General features: G+C 37.3%; 1 protein-coding gene across 2 annotated transcripts; it reads right to left on the bottom strand.

The window, feature by feature from the left end:
• Positions 1 to 303: 303 nt before the first annotated feature.
• TMEM128 (transmembrane protein 128) lies at positions 304 to 7845 on the bottom strand. 2 transcript variants are annotated; one of them, XM_048305052.1, is made up of 5 exons: positions 7725 to 7845; positions 6499 to 6640; positions 4555 to 4716; positions 3365 to 3473; positions 304 to 2031 (listed from the first exon to the last, which is right to left on the bottom strand). In XM_048305052.1, exons 1-4 carry the CDS (start codon positions 7840 to 7842, stop codon positions 3374 to 3376), a joined length of 522 nt encoding a protein of 173 aa, XP_048161009.1. In that variant the 5' UTR covers positions 7843 to 7845; the 3' UTR covers positions 304 to 2031; positions 3365 to 3373. The 2 variants fall into 2 exon arrangements, with proteins under 2 accessions (XP_048161009.1, XP_048161010.1); XM_048305053.1 differs by having other exon boundaries at positions 2018 to 2412.
• Positions 7846 to 14099: the final 6254 nt, after the last annotated feature.

The raw sequence follows: 14099 nt of genomic DNA, 5'->3' as shown, positions 1-14099 counted from the left end.
GTTGGATACTCAGAACTGTTACTGAAACACTTTGCAGGACTTTGTACAACGAGCATATCTACCTGGGATTCTCAGAAAGACATCAAAGTACTCAGAGGGCAAGCAGCTCTCCAAAGATAAACAGAGTGGAACACTTCCAATAAACCCACTGAGGGGGCATGAAAGACAAAGATATTTCGAGTCAAGTACAGTATTTAAAATTTACATGAACATCTATTTTACAGAAAAAGCAATAGGATGAGCTGAAGTCTCCAAGAAAGTGTAATTAGACAGTTAAACAATTAAATAGTGAACAACAATTGATCACTTTTGTACAAAGTTTATTAAGATGTTCAGAAGAACAAATTTGAAAAATCATGTAGGAAAGAGTAATTTTAATTCAAGATCACAAAGCAACTTAAAACACCAAGCTGACAAATAAAAATACAGCTATAATAACCATCCCTGAGCAATACTGCATTTTAAATATTATAATAAAGTTATTCAAATGTACCTGCATATGCAGACAAAAAATTGTTAAAACTTTTTGAAAGATGAAGACCTGAAGATAAGTAACTTGCACTTTGAAGATGCGAAGCACAACTGGTTTTGGCAAACTTAAATATTACATTTTAAAAAATCAAGCTGTTAACTTACTCTACAAACTACTTAAAGTAGTGCTGAATGCACTTTGTTTTGGTTTGTCTGATCCTTTGTATTACACACTTATTAGGATGCAACCTTTTTGCTTAATGGAACAGCCAAAGACAATGTGTATCTTTTTCATTACTAAACATTCCAGGTGTTCAGCAATGGTGTGAATTTGGAAGTCAGAATGAAGAACACAGTATCCTTTGACAGTCCAGACTTTAAGCAACAGTCACAAGGGGTAGATTTTAACAAGTTTCAATACCCAATTTCTACATTCTCTTATTTTCCATAAGGTGTAGGTGGGAAAGTATTTACACAAGGATCTACATAAAGTGGTCTAGCAACTAGATGGTGCCCAAGTCTTCAGACAGTTAAGTATCTCAGCCAACATGAACAGACACCTAATAAAAATAAAATGCTATTTTATTTTCCCAACTGAGTATAACTAGTAGCTTTTAAGTTAATATCAGCCTCTTCATTGCTGAGGAAGAAAAATGGTAACTTCATTTACAGGCACTGCTAAGAATGAAAAGTTAATTTACAGAAGAAAAAACAACCTGAATACTGAAAAACAGTGCATACATCAAAATAATTTAATGTGTGCTCCAAATTTATTGTGTAGTGTTAATATTGTTCATTGTATTGCTGGTTATTCACAGCTTGATCATCCATTTTTGGCTGTGGACAAACTGTATGAGCACAAGTAGAATTTATTTGTTTCATTGATGGCACTGCCGAATGTCAACCAGCTTTCCCTTACCCCTATCCATACTTTATTTTTAAACACTAGCAGATCTGAATTCAAGACATTAGATAATAAAGTATTTCCTACAAGGTAACATATATAACATCAGAAATTTAACAGATCAAGAAATGTCTCCTATAAGTAAGTTTACAAGTACAAACACAGGTTCCAGATAACAGTATTTTACCTGTCAATTCAAATGGAAAGAATATAGTATTAAAACCACACAACACTTGATCTAAGTATCAATTACTTCCAAATCAAACAACATGATTTGAGCAGGAAGCTGGACTAGGTGACCTCTGAGGGCCCCAGAGATAATATTTAAAGGTCCCTTCCAACACTAACTATTTTATGTTGCTATTACTTACTACCCATGTGCTTAATATTCAGATATAAATAGAAGCTTTACAAAACTTTACAAAATGAAAGGCCTCATGTTACTAGGAGATGTAAAACCTATTTATCTTTCAATTATTCAGTAATCAGTTGCTTTTTCCTATGGTTATGTCCATTAATCTATAAATCAAGTAGATTAAGAATTACTGTATCAGTTAGAGCAAAGAGGCAGTATTAGAAACAACAGAAGTACTGGAATGTAACAAAAGTGACATACACTTTGCAGGATTACAGTTACTTGAGTCCTTCACATGAAGCTGAAAGAAAAGAAAAAAAACCAACCCAATTTAACAAAAATCTTTGAAGGTTCTAAATACTGCACAAGCTGTATCTTGTACTAAATAAATTAATGATTTTGCAACCAAGTAATAACATTATTACACCAAGTAATAACTTGGCCCTAATTTTGAGGCAAGTAATTATTTGACCTAATACAGAATTTTCCCACATACTTCCAGCGCTCAGACAGAACACAGCCAATGATAGAACAAACAAACAAGAATAAGTTTGTATCAGCAAGTGTGACTCAAGTTCCCACAGTAAAGAGGTTCTGAATTAAGTACTATATTTTTCAGAAGTCTGTGAGTTTTGTCAGAATAGAAGTTAATAACTTCCTTAAAAATCAGGCTTCTTGATATCTAGGGAAAAAAATCTGAGTTTCACCATCCCGGCATTAAACACTTTTTGCTTACAACTTTGTCAGTACAAGAGGCTACACTCTAAATCCAGCACAGTCTTCTTACTGCACTCCTAAAAATGCTGAGGGATCTGCTCACCAGAAAGGATTTGTGATGGCAAGCAAAGCCAAACAGGCTTCCTCCACATTCCCTTGAGAAGTACAACAAACAAGACCTGCTGAAGGAGTAGCTTCCTTGGCTGGTATGAGACCCCTGTGATACAGGGGACATCCTTTACCCCATTTACTGACTTGTCTTTGATGTCTTCCTTAGCTTTTCACATTTCACAGGATTCATTTGGTAAGTATAGCCTAACAAAAGATGTGGGAACCCACTTTCAATGTGGCAGTTATTGAGAATGTGTTTTTCAAGTCAACAAAACAGATGGGTTTGCCTTTGAAAAGTTCTTTTTAGAAAGAACAAAGAACTTCTCATATCTGGCAATTTTCCAGATAGCAGGTTGATCTGGACTGTTCATCACAGAAAATGAATACAGCATATTTAAAGACAAAGATACGACAAAGATTTTGAATTTTAAAAAATAAAGAAGGCACTTGCACACAAATGTTGGTATCTTCTCCCCTTTTCTATCAGGTCAAGCAGCTTTGCTAAGAAGTTCTCCCAGTAAAAGCTGCAGGTTTTTGGCCTATACCAAACCCAGACCATACACTCTCACTAATGTTTCTTTTCAGTGTCTTGAATGGAATCTTAGAGAAGTGAAAAGGATACTCTTCCCTTTTGGATAATTGCATGTTGTCTGGTTACTCTATATGCCACAAAATGTGAAAATGCTAAGAATGTACACAAAACATAGAGAAGGAATCCCTAAATGGTCATCCAATCCTTAAATGTCTAACAAATCAGTTCCCACGAGATAAATACTTTTATGTGCTTAGGAAATTCAATTATTTACCTGTAGGGCTTATCCCAGGAGTGATACAAGCATCACAACACCCATGAACTGAATGAAGAGCAACACAGGTGTCAAAAATGACCAGACAGGCCACAAGGCAACATTGAAACTGGGAATAAAAGCAGAAATTATTTGGTAAGTTCAGTTGTCATATTACGGAAGCATCAGGAATACAAAGAAAACATGTCACAAGAGGAAAGAAGATTTAAATTACTTTATCTGGAAGAATACTTGTTTGTTTCTGAAAACAAAACCCATCAAGGGTAAAGGGTAAAGATACCTTTTACTTTCAGAAAATCTGTATCTGAAGCCCCTGAAAATGACCTACTCTTTGATTTTTCCATAGGCATACATGGCAGCTGAGAGAAGCCTTGATATAAACTTCCATCCAGACAGATTTCAGTTAACTGAAGAGACAGGGGGAAAACCAACTTATTTTACAACTGAATTACAAGAATTACAGATTTGACTAATTATAAACCATAGGGAACCTTTATTTTCTTCAATCTTCCTTTTTTTTCACTGTCGCAACAAATGCTGACTGATACTCTGATACAACAGCAAAACAAGAGGAAATCAACTTTCAAAGGGAGAGTAAATAAATACTTGCACAATAAATAAAAATACTGGCACAATGCCTGTAATTTTCTTCATTCACATGCAGATTTGCTCAGTTCGGACGCATATAACCTCATAAGTCTCTTATTAAAAGTACCATTCTCAGACAAAATATAAAACCTTAAAGCTTATATAGCAATAGTCAGAAGTTTAACATTTTGTGTATGTTTGCTACTTACAGATTGTTTGATAATTAAGAACTCTGACAGAAACTGATCAAGCTGAATTTTTTCTCAGATGGAGAATGCACCTTTGTCTTAATTTGTAAACTGCACAAGTAGTTGTCAGAGTTGAAAAATTTACACTAACAAAGATAACGACTTCAGTTTTCCCCTAAATTTTCAAGACAAAAAAGATCCAGTACATCTCTAAGTACACAATATACAGTTTCAACTGCTGCAACTCTTGCTTTGTGGATGAAAGTTGAAAGTGCAAGAAATTATGCTACACAGAACTGGTATCGTCACCAATACACATAGTAGAATTACAGAAATTATACTTATTAAATGAGCCCATTAACACACAGGTTTTGCACAGGTTTAGCAAAGTTTGTACATGGTGTTTGAACTCACCAAATTGCTGCTGCTATAAAGGTAGCTGTTGTGATAGGAATCAGTGCAGGGTACTGTTCATCATAGTCCTGAATTCCACAGTACCACTCAAGATACAGTATGCAGTAAAAGGCAACAGATAAACATGCAGCCAGTAAACAAGAGCCACAGGCAAGCCACCAACTGTGGGAAGAAAAGCACATTAAACCATGTTTGGCACAGTCACATTGCAGTTTGCACAGTAATCTTCACTCCAGTCTACAAACAGAACAGACAGTATCTGTTAGATACACAGATTGTGGCCTAGAGTTCCTGTAGGTTTTACAAAATTTAATTTTACAGAACACTTCTTGCACTTCAAAGCTGTCTAATATAAAATAGGCTCCACTGCAACTGTGCTTTACACTATAAATTAGACTGGTGATCTTTGTGCAACAGAAATATTGCCAAAAGCTTTAATATGGTTTCTGTTTGTGAACTCTCAAATTTAACAGACAAGAAGCATGAAGATTTTTCTTTATAGCTGCTGAAGAAAACCACGGAGAAATCCAGAATTTTAAACTGAGAATCATAAAAACACAGGGTATGTGATTATTTGGGAAGACACTTTTGAGCCTCTTCAAGAATAGTTCAGGAAAGGCAACTTGGGAGGAAGATGCACTTTAATAAAATCTTATCTGAATGTGTATAACAAATAAAAATTTTGAAAAGTGAATTCTCATTACCATAACTTGATTACTAAATTACAAAGGGTAATCAAGGATCTTCCTACTCAGGTAACATTTGCTCTGGAATGGTACAGCGAACATAATGTGCTACTTTGGAACCTTGGTACTGCTACTTGAGAGTTCTGCACTAAGAGAACTGTTGTCATGGCCTACCTAGACAAACAGCGCAGGAAGACAGGGTCCTGACCCCAAATTTTGATTACATCCTGGAATCACCAGTTTTGCTTTCACAGTCAGCTGTGTGAAGGGTGTAACCAGCCTGGGAGAGCAGCTTCAGAGAACCTCACAGCACAGAGCAAGGCCCTGTGCAGCTTCCACATACTGATATAACAATGACAACAGCAATGAGAGTTTTAAAAGCACCTCCAGCTGAAGCTATCTAAAAATATTTAACAAACATCAATCCCACTGAAAATAATTTAACAGAAAAGAAAGGCTAGAAATAAAAATTACTTCTGAGAAATTATTTCATTAATCTTTTGCTAACCTATTCAAAGTCATCCTAACAACTTCTAGAGAAATGAACTTTTGTTTGACATTTAAATATTAATTTCAGGGGTTTTTTATTAAAATAAAATCAAAACCCCAACACTTCCAACAAAAGAGGCTGCTATTTCTTGGCCTTAAATGAAAACTTGAAGGTACAGTATTAAAATGTCTGGTATCAGAGCAAACTTTGCATGTACAAAGATGGCTCAGTAGAGTTCATAGAGAAAAAAACAATTATAGCAAATATTAAGCATTGTATTTACTTTAAAATTAGTTCAATAATATCAGCTTAGGTGGTCATCTGGTCCAACCTCCCTGCTCAAGCAAGCTCAGCTACCGCCAGTTGCCCAAAATCATGTCCAGATGGCTTTTGAGTATCTGCAAGGATGGAGACTCCACAACCTACCTGGGCAACCTGTTCAGTGCTCAGTCACTCTCACAGTAAAAAAGTGTTTCCTGATCTTCAGAGGGAACCTCCTTTCAGTTTGTGCCCACTGCCTCTGGTCCTGTCCTGGGCACCACTGGAAAGAGCCTGGCTCTGTCTTCTTTGCACCCTCCCTTCAGGTATTTACATGCATTGAAAAGATGCCTCTGAGCCTTCTCTTATTCTGGCTGAACAGTCCCAGGCTTCTCTATTCCTATTGTGGATCTTGTCTATGCACAATTTAAAATACAGTGACCAGATGTAACAAACTGAGTATTATTGTAAGACTAAAACACAACCCTCTTGTAAGAAAAGATACCTTACCTATCTGCTTGCATAGTTTCTTTAATATTTTTTAAAAAATCAAAGTAGTATGTCACAGTTATTGATGCCAAAATCCAGAATGCAGAATGAATATTCAGTCTGGTATGAGGCCTCATCGTTTTCTCTACAGCCGTAGACTCTTCTGTAAATAAGAACATAATTATAGCACTAAAGCCAGTCATTAAATGGAATATGATTATCGTTAGGTAAAGCATGATGCTTTATCTTTTTAATTATTTTATCTTGGGAGATTATTATACTAATCATAATACACTTTGTACTACAAATATTCTAAAAAGCTCTGAAGATTTACTGAAATGAAAAGGACTAAGCAAGGTACCCCTTGATAAAAAGATAAAGCAGTAACAATCAGCACAATACTGTGTCTGTATACATTTTTAGGAAACAGCTGACTAGATTTTGTAAGCATTGTTTAATTAAAAACTTCTGGTGTTATTTAAGCATTTTTATCAATCTACATATAGAATTTCAGGTTGTTATTTCCAATTAATAATTTATTTGTACCCTTCTTTACAAATTTTAGAATTTGCAGAACTATTTCAGGCATAAATAATTTTCTTGTTCTCAGCTGCAAATAATTCACAAATTTTCAGCTCCAGTTTCGGGAGCTAGCTTGACTTACACTGCACACTTTCAGCAGGTAAACTACAGCTATCACTGTGCGAGAAAGTCCCTTCTCTTTTTCCCCTCATCATCACCGTTTTAGAGAAAGTGAGACATCAGAGGGAGTAGATGAGTAAGCCTCTTTTTGTGCACGACAGTAACCATGTAACACAGTATTTATACACACTGTCAAACAAGGTGTCAGAGGTGATTTTGATGTCTCACACTCCGAAGTTTATCACCAGGAGTTCCTGGTGGCCTCCAGCAGTGTCACACGTGCCCGCTCCTCCACACGCACCGCCACCAGCCGAGCGTACCGACAGCTCCCGCTGGAGCTTACAAGCAGCTTTATTTTTCATTTCCTAGATTCCTCTTCCTCCTACTAGAGCTTGGGCCTGGAGCGTTCGAGCGCTTCATCCGCATCAGGCAGTGCGCGGCTACAAGCCCCTCGCGTCTCCCACACCCAGCTCGCAGTCAGGAGCGGACACCTGAGGGCAGCCGGGGCCGCGCTCCGCGCTGCGCTACCCGAGGCGCCCCCGCTGCCGCCCCAGCGCCCGCCCGGCGGGGCCCGGCACCGCTCCCCGCGCTCCGGCAGCACCCACCGGCCGTCCCGCCGCCCCGGGCAGGCGGCTGCGGCTGCTGCGGGTCCCGGGGCTCCGGCCCGCGCCGCCCCGGGCGCCGCAGCCTCGGCAGCGCGTCGCCGCCGCCGCCGGGCTCCATGTTGGGCCGCTCCGGCAGTGACGCGACGGGGCGGGAGCGCGGCGGCCGCGACCGCCCCGGCGTGAGGGGCAGCGGCAGCGCCCGGCCTCGGCGGGCGGCCCGGCGGTACGGGACTCATGAACAGCTTCGGGAACCGCACTGCCCGCCCCTGAACAGAGGGAACGCGCCGGGTGCAGCCGAGTGCCGCAGTGAAGGCTGTGCTGCCGAAATGACTCAGAAAAAAAAAAAAGATAAAACTCTGTGCGTAGAAATGTTTCCCTCAACTGACAACCAGATGTTCTCGAGGGCAGATGTTAGGGAAATCTTAATTTTTGTGACACAGAGCAGTGGTGTCGGTGCAAAATGGTTGGAGCATGGTGCTAATAACACCAAGCTCGTAGGTTCGATCGCCTTACTGGCCATTTATTTAAGAGTTGTAGTCCATGATCGTTCTGGGTTCCTTCCAACTCGGAATATTCTGTGATTCTCTGAAATGCAAAGCTCTGGGAGCTTTCGAGAGCCACGGGAATCCTGTAGCACTCGAAACTGCACCTCGTAACTGGAAATAATAAACATATTTGCAAAGCAAACTAGGTAAAAGTTAAATAAACTAATGAAATGTTTAAATAGATTGTTTCAGTTCTGTAGTTGACTTCTGCATAACTAGATGCAAAGTCACTTCAGCATGTTTCTGCAAACAAAATCTTGAAACCAATTATATTACAGGGGCTTTCTTGTTTATTCTCATGGACAAATTTAAAACTGCTCACTTTTGCTGGTAGATTAAACTTAGGTCTGGTCATTATAAGAATATTGTGAATATTAAGAAAACTGTGAATATATGATATATGTACTGTACCTTCTGGGGTGTGTTCAGTGATTAGGCCATTGACATGGCTTTTAAAATTGAAATTTGTTTCTGATAGTAATGGTTCATTAAGTTAATTAGATGATCCATGTAGTTGTTACAAATCCTGTGCTTTCTCAGACAAAATTGTGTGGCGTAACATACCAACTAAGGCAAAAATCCTGCTGATTTCAGAGGAGGTGCCTGTCGGATACAGCAGCTGTTATGGATAGATTTTCAGCAGCTGTTATGAATAGACAGTGGGATTAAATGTAGAAATATTCTGATTATTATAAGGGAGATTGAAGAAAAAAACCTAATTGCAGTATGTGGGTTTTACTTACCAAAATCAAGTTTAGAGTCCTTCTAGCTGTATATAAAGTTCAAAAACCCAAATGTTTAATAACCTGATAACACTATTCCTCTCAGTGGACACAATATTTTGTATGAAAACAATGCTTATGAGAAATGTGTGAAAGTTTCACTTACCAAGTGCATTCTTTGCATATTGTCCAGCATTTATTAACAGAAAAGCCTTGCAGATACTTCCTCTGTAGTTTTATGTTGAGAAAACAGGAAAATCAAAAAGAATGGAATGTAGGCTGTGGTTAAATAATTAAACCTTAATAGTTTTAGGCCATCCTAAGGGAAGAAACTAACTGGTAGAAACTAATTAGGGTAAAAGCTAAACTTTCTCTGACTTGCAGTTTTTAAACAGCTCTAAATATGCTGGATAACTACAGCTATATTTTCCTAAATATACTGTTTTATATATGAGTGAGATTCTAGGGATGAGGGAAAACAGGGTTCTGGTTATTCTTTATTATTGTGCATCGAGTTTGAGTAAATTCAGCCTAAAAGATACAAGAACAGAAAAAAAAATTTTTTTTTCTTTCTGTGCAGAAAGACAGGCCTACATTTACATCTGAATTTCACGTGAGACATGGCATAGTAAGTAGAAATTGTTTTCCCAGCCTTAGAACATGTGTCATGTAAGTGCCAACCACATCCTAGTCCTTAGTGACTACAGGGATTATTCTTTATGTAGTTCAGTTGAATATTTTGAAGTTAACAGCTCATGGGAGATCAGAGCTCTGCTTTCTTATCAATGAAATAGAGGTTTCTTTGTTTTATTTCCTTTGAGTGAAATGACTACCTCAGCCTTCGCTTTCATCTTAGTGACTCAAATAAGAAACAAAGGAAATCTTCATGCACTTTCTTTGCAAAAGCTATTCATAGGATATATCTTTGATTTAAGCATAGCATTTAAATAAATATGTATGCTTGGAAAGGTTAAGATCTGTCAGTGTTGTTAAACTGAACACTTCTGTCTACCTACAGAGTAGGTATTGTGCAAAGAGCTGAAATAAGAGCTTCCCTTCCTAGACTCACTATTGACCTTAACTGAGGCCGCTCATGTTCAGTGTTTGTAGAGCTGAGATGTTTTCTGTGATCTTTTCACAGAGCTTGTCTGATTCAGAAATTATTAATCTGCCAAAGAATAGATAGTGATCAGAAGCTGTACTGAGACTGTTACAAAATGAACAACATAATTAACAAAGCATCTAATCAACAGGCCTGTTATAATTAATTCTTCCAAGTTAATGTTTAAGAATCCCTGCACAAATCCTAGGAAGTATTTTTAAATGTGGTGCTTGATGTGATAACTTTAGTTAAAAGTCTGTGAAATAAATTTGTGAATTTGAAGATTCAGTGAAAGAAATGTACAAAGGGAAGAGTTTGCCATAATTTTTTTTGTTAACTGTATTCCTGGTCTCACATGTGATTCTGTTTTCACATTTTGGGAACTGAATTCAACACCTTCACATTCTTTTATTTTACGTAGAAAAGAATGCTTTGTATGTTAGTTGAATGTCTTTAAATATTCAGGTTTTTCAGTTATAAGTGAAAGCTGAATTTTGCAATCTATTTGCATATGTTGAATTTTATTTTCTTGTTGCTAGCTGAATATTTGCTGCTTAGTGATTAGTTGGTTATATGTTGATTTACAAGTAATTTTTAATGACACACAAATGTGGTAGCTTTTTATGTCTCTTGACTGGGTAGATATAAAATTTATAATTGGAATTCCCAGTTAAATTCTCACTTTTAGAAAGTCAAATTAGTTTTCTAGTATTCTAGCAAATATTCATAACTTTTTCCCTATTACAGAAATCAATAGCTAAATTAGCCCAAATGTTATCTGTTCACAAAAGACGTGGTTGGAATTTTCTCCATTCCACATCTAAGTAGGGTGGACTCCTTCCCATGTTAATTTCCAGCTGAAGTAATTTGGATACAGTATAGACATATTCTTTCACTTTGAGGAATGATAGTTCTATATACTCTGTGATTTCTGTTCATGAACTAAGTAATAATAAAGTGAGTAGTAATTTGCTGCTTATCTTCCATTATCAGGAGTAAAAGACTGGATAGGCAGAGATTCTCAATCCTTTCTGCACCTTGTCCTTGGACTAAAGAATTGTGCGTCCTCTCTTACACAGGGTGAAAAAGTAAATACATTGTCTGACCCATCTAGGTAACAAAAAAGCCTCCAAATAGTACTACAGTTCCCTTGCTTTCATCTTATGTCCCTTTAACTATTTTAAATTCAGTACAATGGAAAAGGACTTAAAAGTACTTGGTGTGAATAACTTAATGCAGATCTGAAAAACAACTTCAGGGTAAAACTCAATTGACTCTGAATGTGGTCCATATACAAACTCCTGAACTCAAGCTGAATTCTCATGCTAGTATTAAATTGCAGTGCAGCCTTGGATTGACCCTCTAGGAAGGAAACAATACATAGAATAGTGTGTTGATACCAAGAAGGCACTATATTTAAGCATGCAAGCATTTGAACTGGATGAAGAAAAAGAAAGCAGAAAAGATAAAAGCAGTTTAAAAGGTGAAAAGGGAATCTAGGAGAAGAGAAAACAAAATGCACCACATAAAGACATCTGATTTTATCTAGCTATGTTATTCCTCACCTTGAAAGTTGTCAGCAAATTATAAAAAAATAGCTGATCCAGAACATTACTTTAATCTGAAGTATTTATTTGATAGAAGACCATCTTAACCCTCAGTTACCCTGATTAAAAATGTTAGAAAGCTTCAGTGTCTGACTCTTGCCTTTCACTATAATCAGCAATACGAATATAAAATAAGAAGACTGTTCTGTTCATTCCATCTTCAAATATGCAAATAAAACCATAATATTTATCCAAATTTATCCAAATATCCAAAAATCATCCTATTTATCCAAAATAAATCTAGATAAACCATTCTCCTTGAAGTGGCTAAGTAAATTTTCCTTCTCTCTCTCTTCTCAATCATTTGTTGAGTTTAGTTTCACTTAACTACACTTACTTTCTTGAGGGAGTACAATGGCTCTCAAAATGTTTTCCCAAGACTACAGTTTAATGATACAAAGCACTTGGCAGCAATACTCCAGCTATAATTGTTCTTGACTACTCAATCTCCAGTAGTGGTATATAATACCTCGCAGTTTGAGGATTTGATCTGGTTTTAAAAGCCTGCGAAAATGCAGGGGGTGGTGGAGAGGCAAAAAGAAATGGCCAGATGTGGGAGGGTGGGAAAAAGAGTACTTGGGAATTATTAAAACCAATTTCTTTACTTAGGAAAAAGTCTGTGCAACTTTGCATCTGTAACAATAGGAAAATAATTTCATACTTGGGGGGTTTAGGAACATCCTAAAGTTCTGTGTGGCTTTTGAATAATGAGCATCAGGTCTAGTTCACACAGAAAAGGCTATCAATTGTGAGAATGGGCATTCAAGTGTATCATTCAACATTTACTGTACAGGAGTGTTGGTCTCCTTTAGTGTGACACTTTATTTCTCTACTGGTAGAAGTTAGTATTATTTTAGGCTGTGATAGAATATTAACTATTGCTTTGGAGATGTCTAGTATCACCACTGTCTGTGATTTGACTGATGTACTAAAGCAGGGACAAAGCTTCTTGGGCATGTGGATCTCACTGTTAATGAGATTGGAAAGCACAGTTCAGCCTAGCAACATCTCATTGCAGTGTACAGTGTGGGATTCAGCTCATGCTGTTTCTGTGGAGTCCTAAAAAAACTAAATACAAAACAAAGCTCTTAACACACTTTATTCATGGCAAAGGTTTCCTTTGCTATTGTCCTTTGCAGTCCATTAGCACTTACATATTCTGTAGGGTCAATTTTTCATGTATTTTGAACAGGTATTGTAATTAATTGGACAACAGAGTTAGAAGGAACACTGACTGAGTGCTAAACTGTCCAAGACAGACAGGAAAAGGAAGATGTTTCCTTCATGAAGACTGAATTCAGCAGTTTGAATTTTTGGCTGGAGAATGATAGTACAATTCCCATTATTGTTTTGGCTAATCTGCATAACATAAACAGGTCTTTAAGAACATCAGCTGAGCTCAAATTTTTTCTTCTCATGGAAAACTTGCTCAATGCTATTCCAATGCTGAAACCACTTAAGTTCTGAAAGTTCACCAACAAAGCTGAAACTTTGAAAGGTGTAATACCTGAGACAGAATTGAAGGAGCAAGAAGGAAGAGGAAACATATTTTCATGGTGTAAGACATAGTAAGAAAGTCTAGGAAAAAATCCTGGTCCTGTCTCATCCACAGAAAACATGACCCTCTGTCATCTAAGGGTATTGTAGAGTCAAGAGCTGTGTATTCTGCCTGGAATACCTTCTTATCAAGAGAAAAGGCCAGCAGAAGAGCAAAAAATCGAAGTATAAAAGTGCACTTTGTGCTTTGTATTTATACATTAATGGCTGGATGGTGGAGGTTCATCGCATGGCTACTGCAAGGAATAGAATGAAGGAGTAAACACAGTGTGGTTTGAGCCACCTGCAGTGCAGGCAGAATTCTGGTTCTTTTTTAATCAGGTTCTTTCTCTTTTTCACCTGAGTGAGCTGTAGTGATTTGAATACTTTCAAGTGGATTTCATGCTGCCTAAGAGGAAGATCCCATTATGTTTAAGAAAAAGATTTGTTCTCATAAAACAAATATATGTGAGTTGAGCTTGACTGCAATCGGGCCTTAATTAGGCTTTTTATACTAATTTAGTACCAATGCATTCCACATAGAAGTTTCAGAAGAGGGGTTTAGTGGGTGGGTAGGCATACAGACACCATTTCTGGTTTTCTGTGACTTTCAAGTAATTTCAGGAACCAAAAAACTACTTCTGTTGGAAATCAGTATTTTACTTCTGCTGTAGCTCAGGTATGAAGTTGCATAGCAAGAGCAGTTTCTACTAAAAGATTCTAATGAGAAGGGCAAAACACACAAAAGACTGGACAATTCTAAATCTTCTAGAATAAATTTTAGAAGGAAAGATAAAAAATACATGTGTTCTGAAAGGACTAAGATCTATGATCTGCAGTCTTGCAGAAAAAAGTCCAATCTA

This window comes from Corvus hawaiiensis, chromosome 5 (assembly GCF_020740725.1).
Source record: "Corvus hawaiiensis isolate bCorHaw1 chromosome 5, bCorHaw1.pri.cur, whole genome shotgun sequence".
Lineage (NCBI taxonomy): Eukaryota > Metazoa > Chordata > Aves > Passeriformes > Corvidae > Corvus > Corvus hawaiiensis.
This window is presented reverse-complemented; position numbering and strand designations above follow the sequence as displayed.

Excerpts from the sequence above, each read along its gene's own strand:
- TMEM128 (XM_048305052.1), bottom strand. The coding sequence starts at position 7,842 with ATGGAGCCCGGCGGCGGCGGCGACGCGCTGCCGAGGCTGCGGCGCCCG. Across the intron at positions 4,717-6,498 it reads GAAACTATGCAAGCAGATAG|TTGGTGGCTTGCCTGTGGCT; the intron begins GTAAGGTATCTT and ends TTCTTCCCACAG. Across the intron at positions 3,474-4,554 it reads TTTATAGCAGCAGCAATTTG|TTTCAATGTTGCCTTGTGGC; the intron begins GTGAGTTCAAAC and ends TTTTATTCCCAG.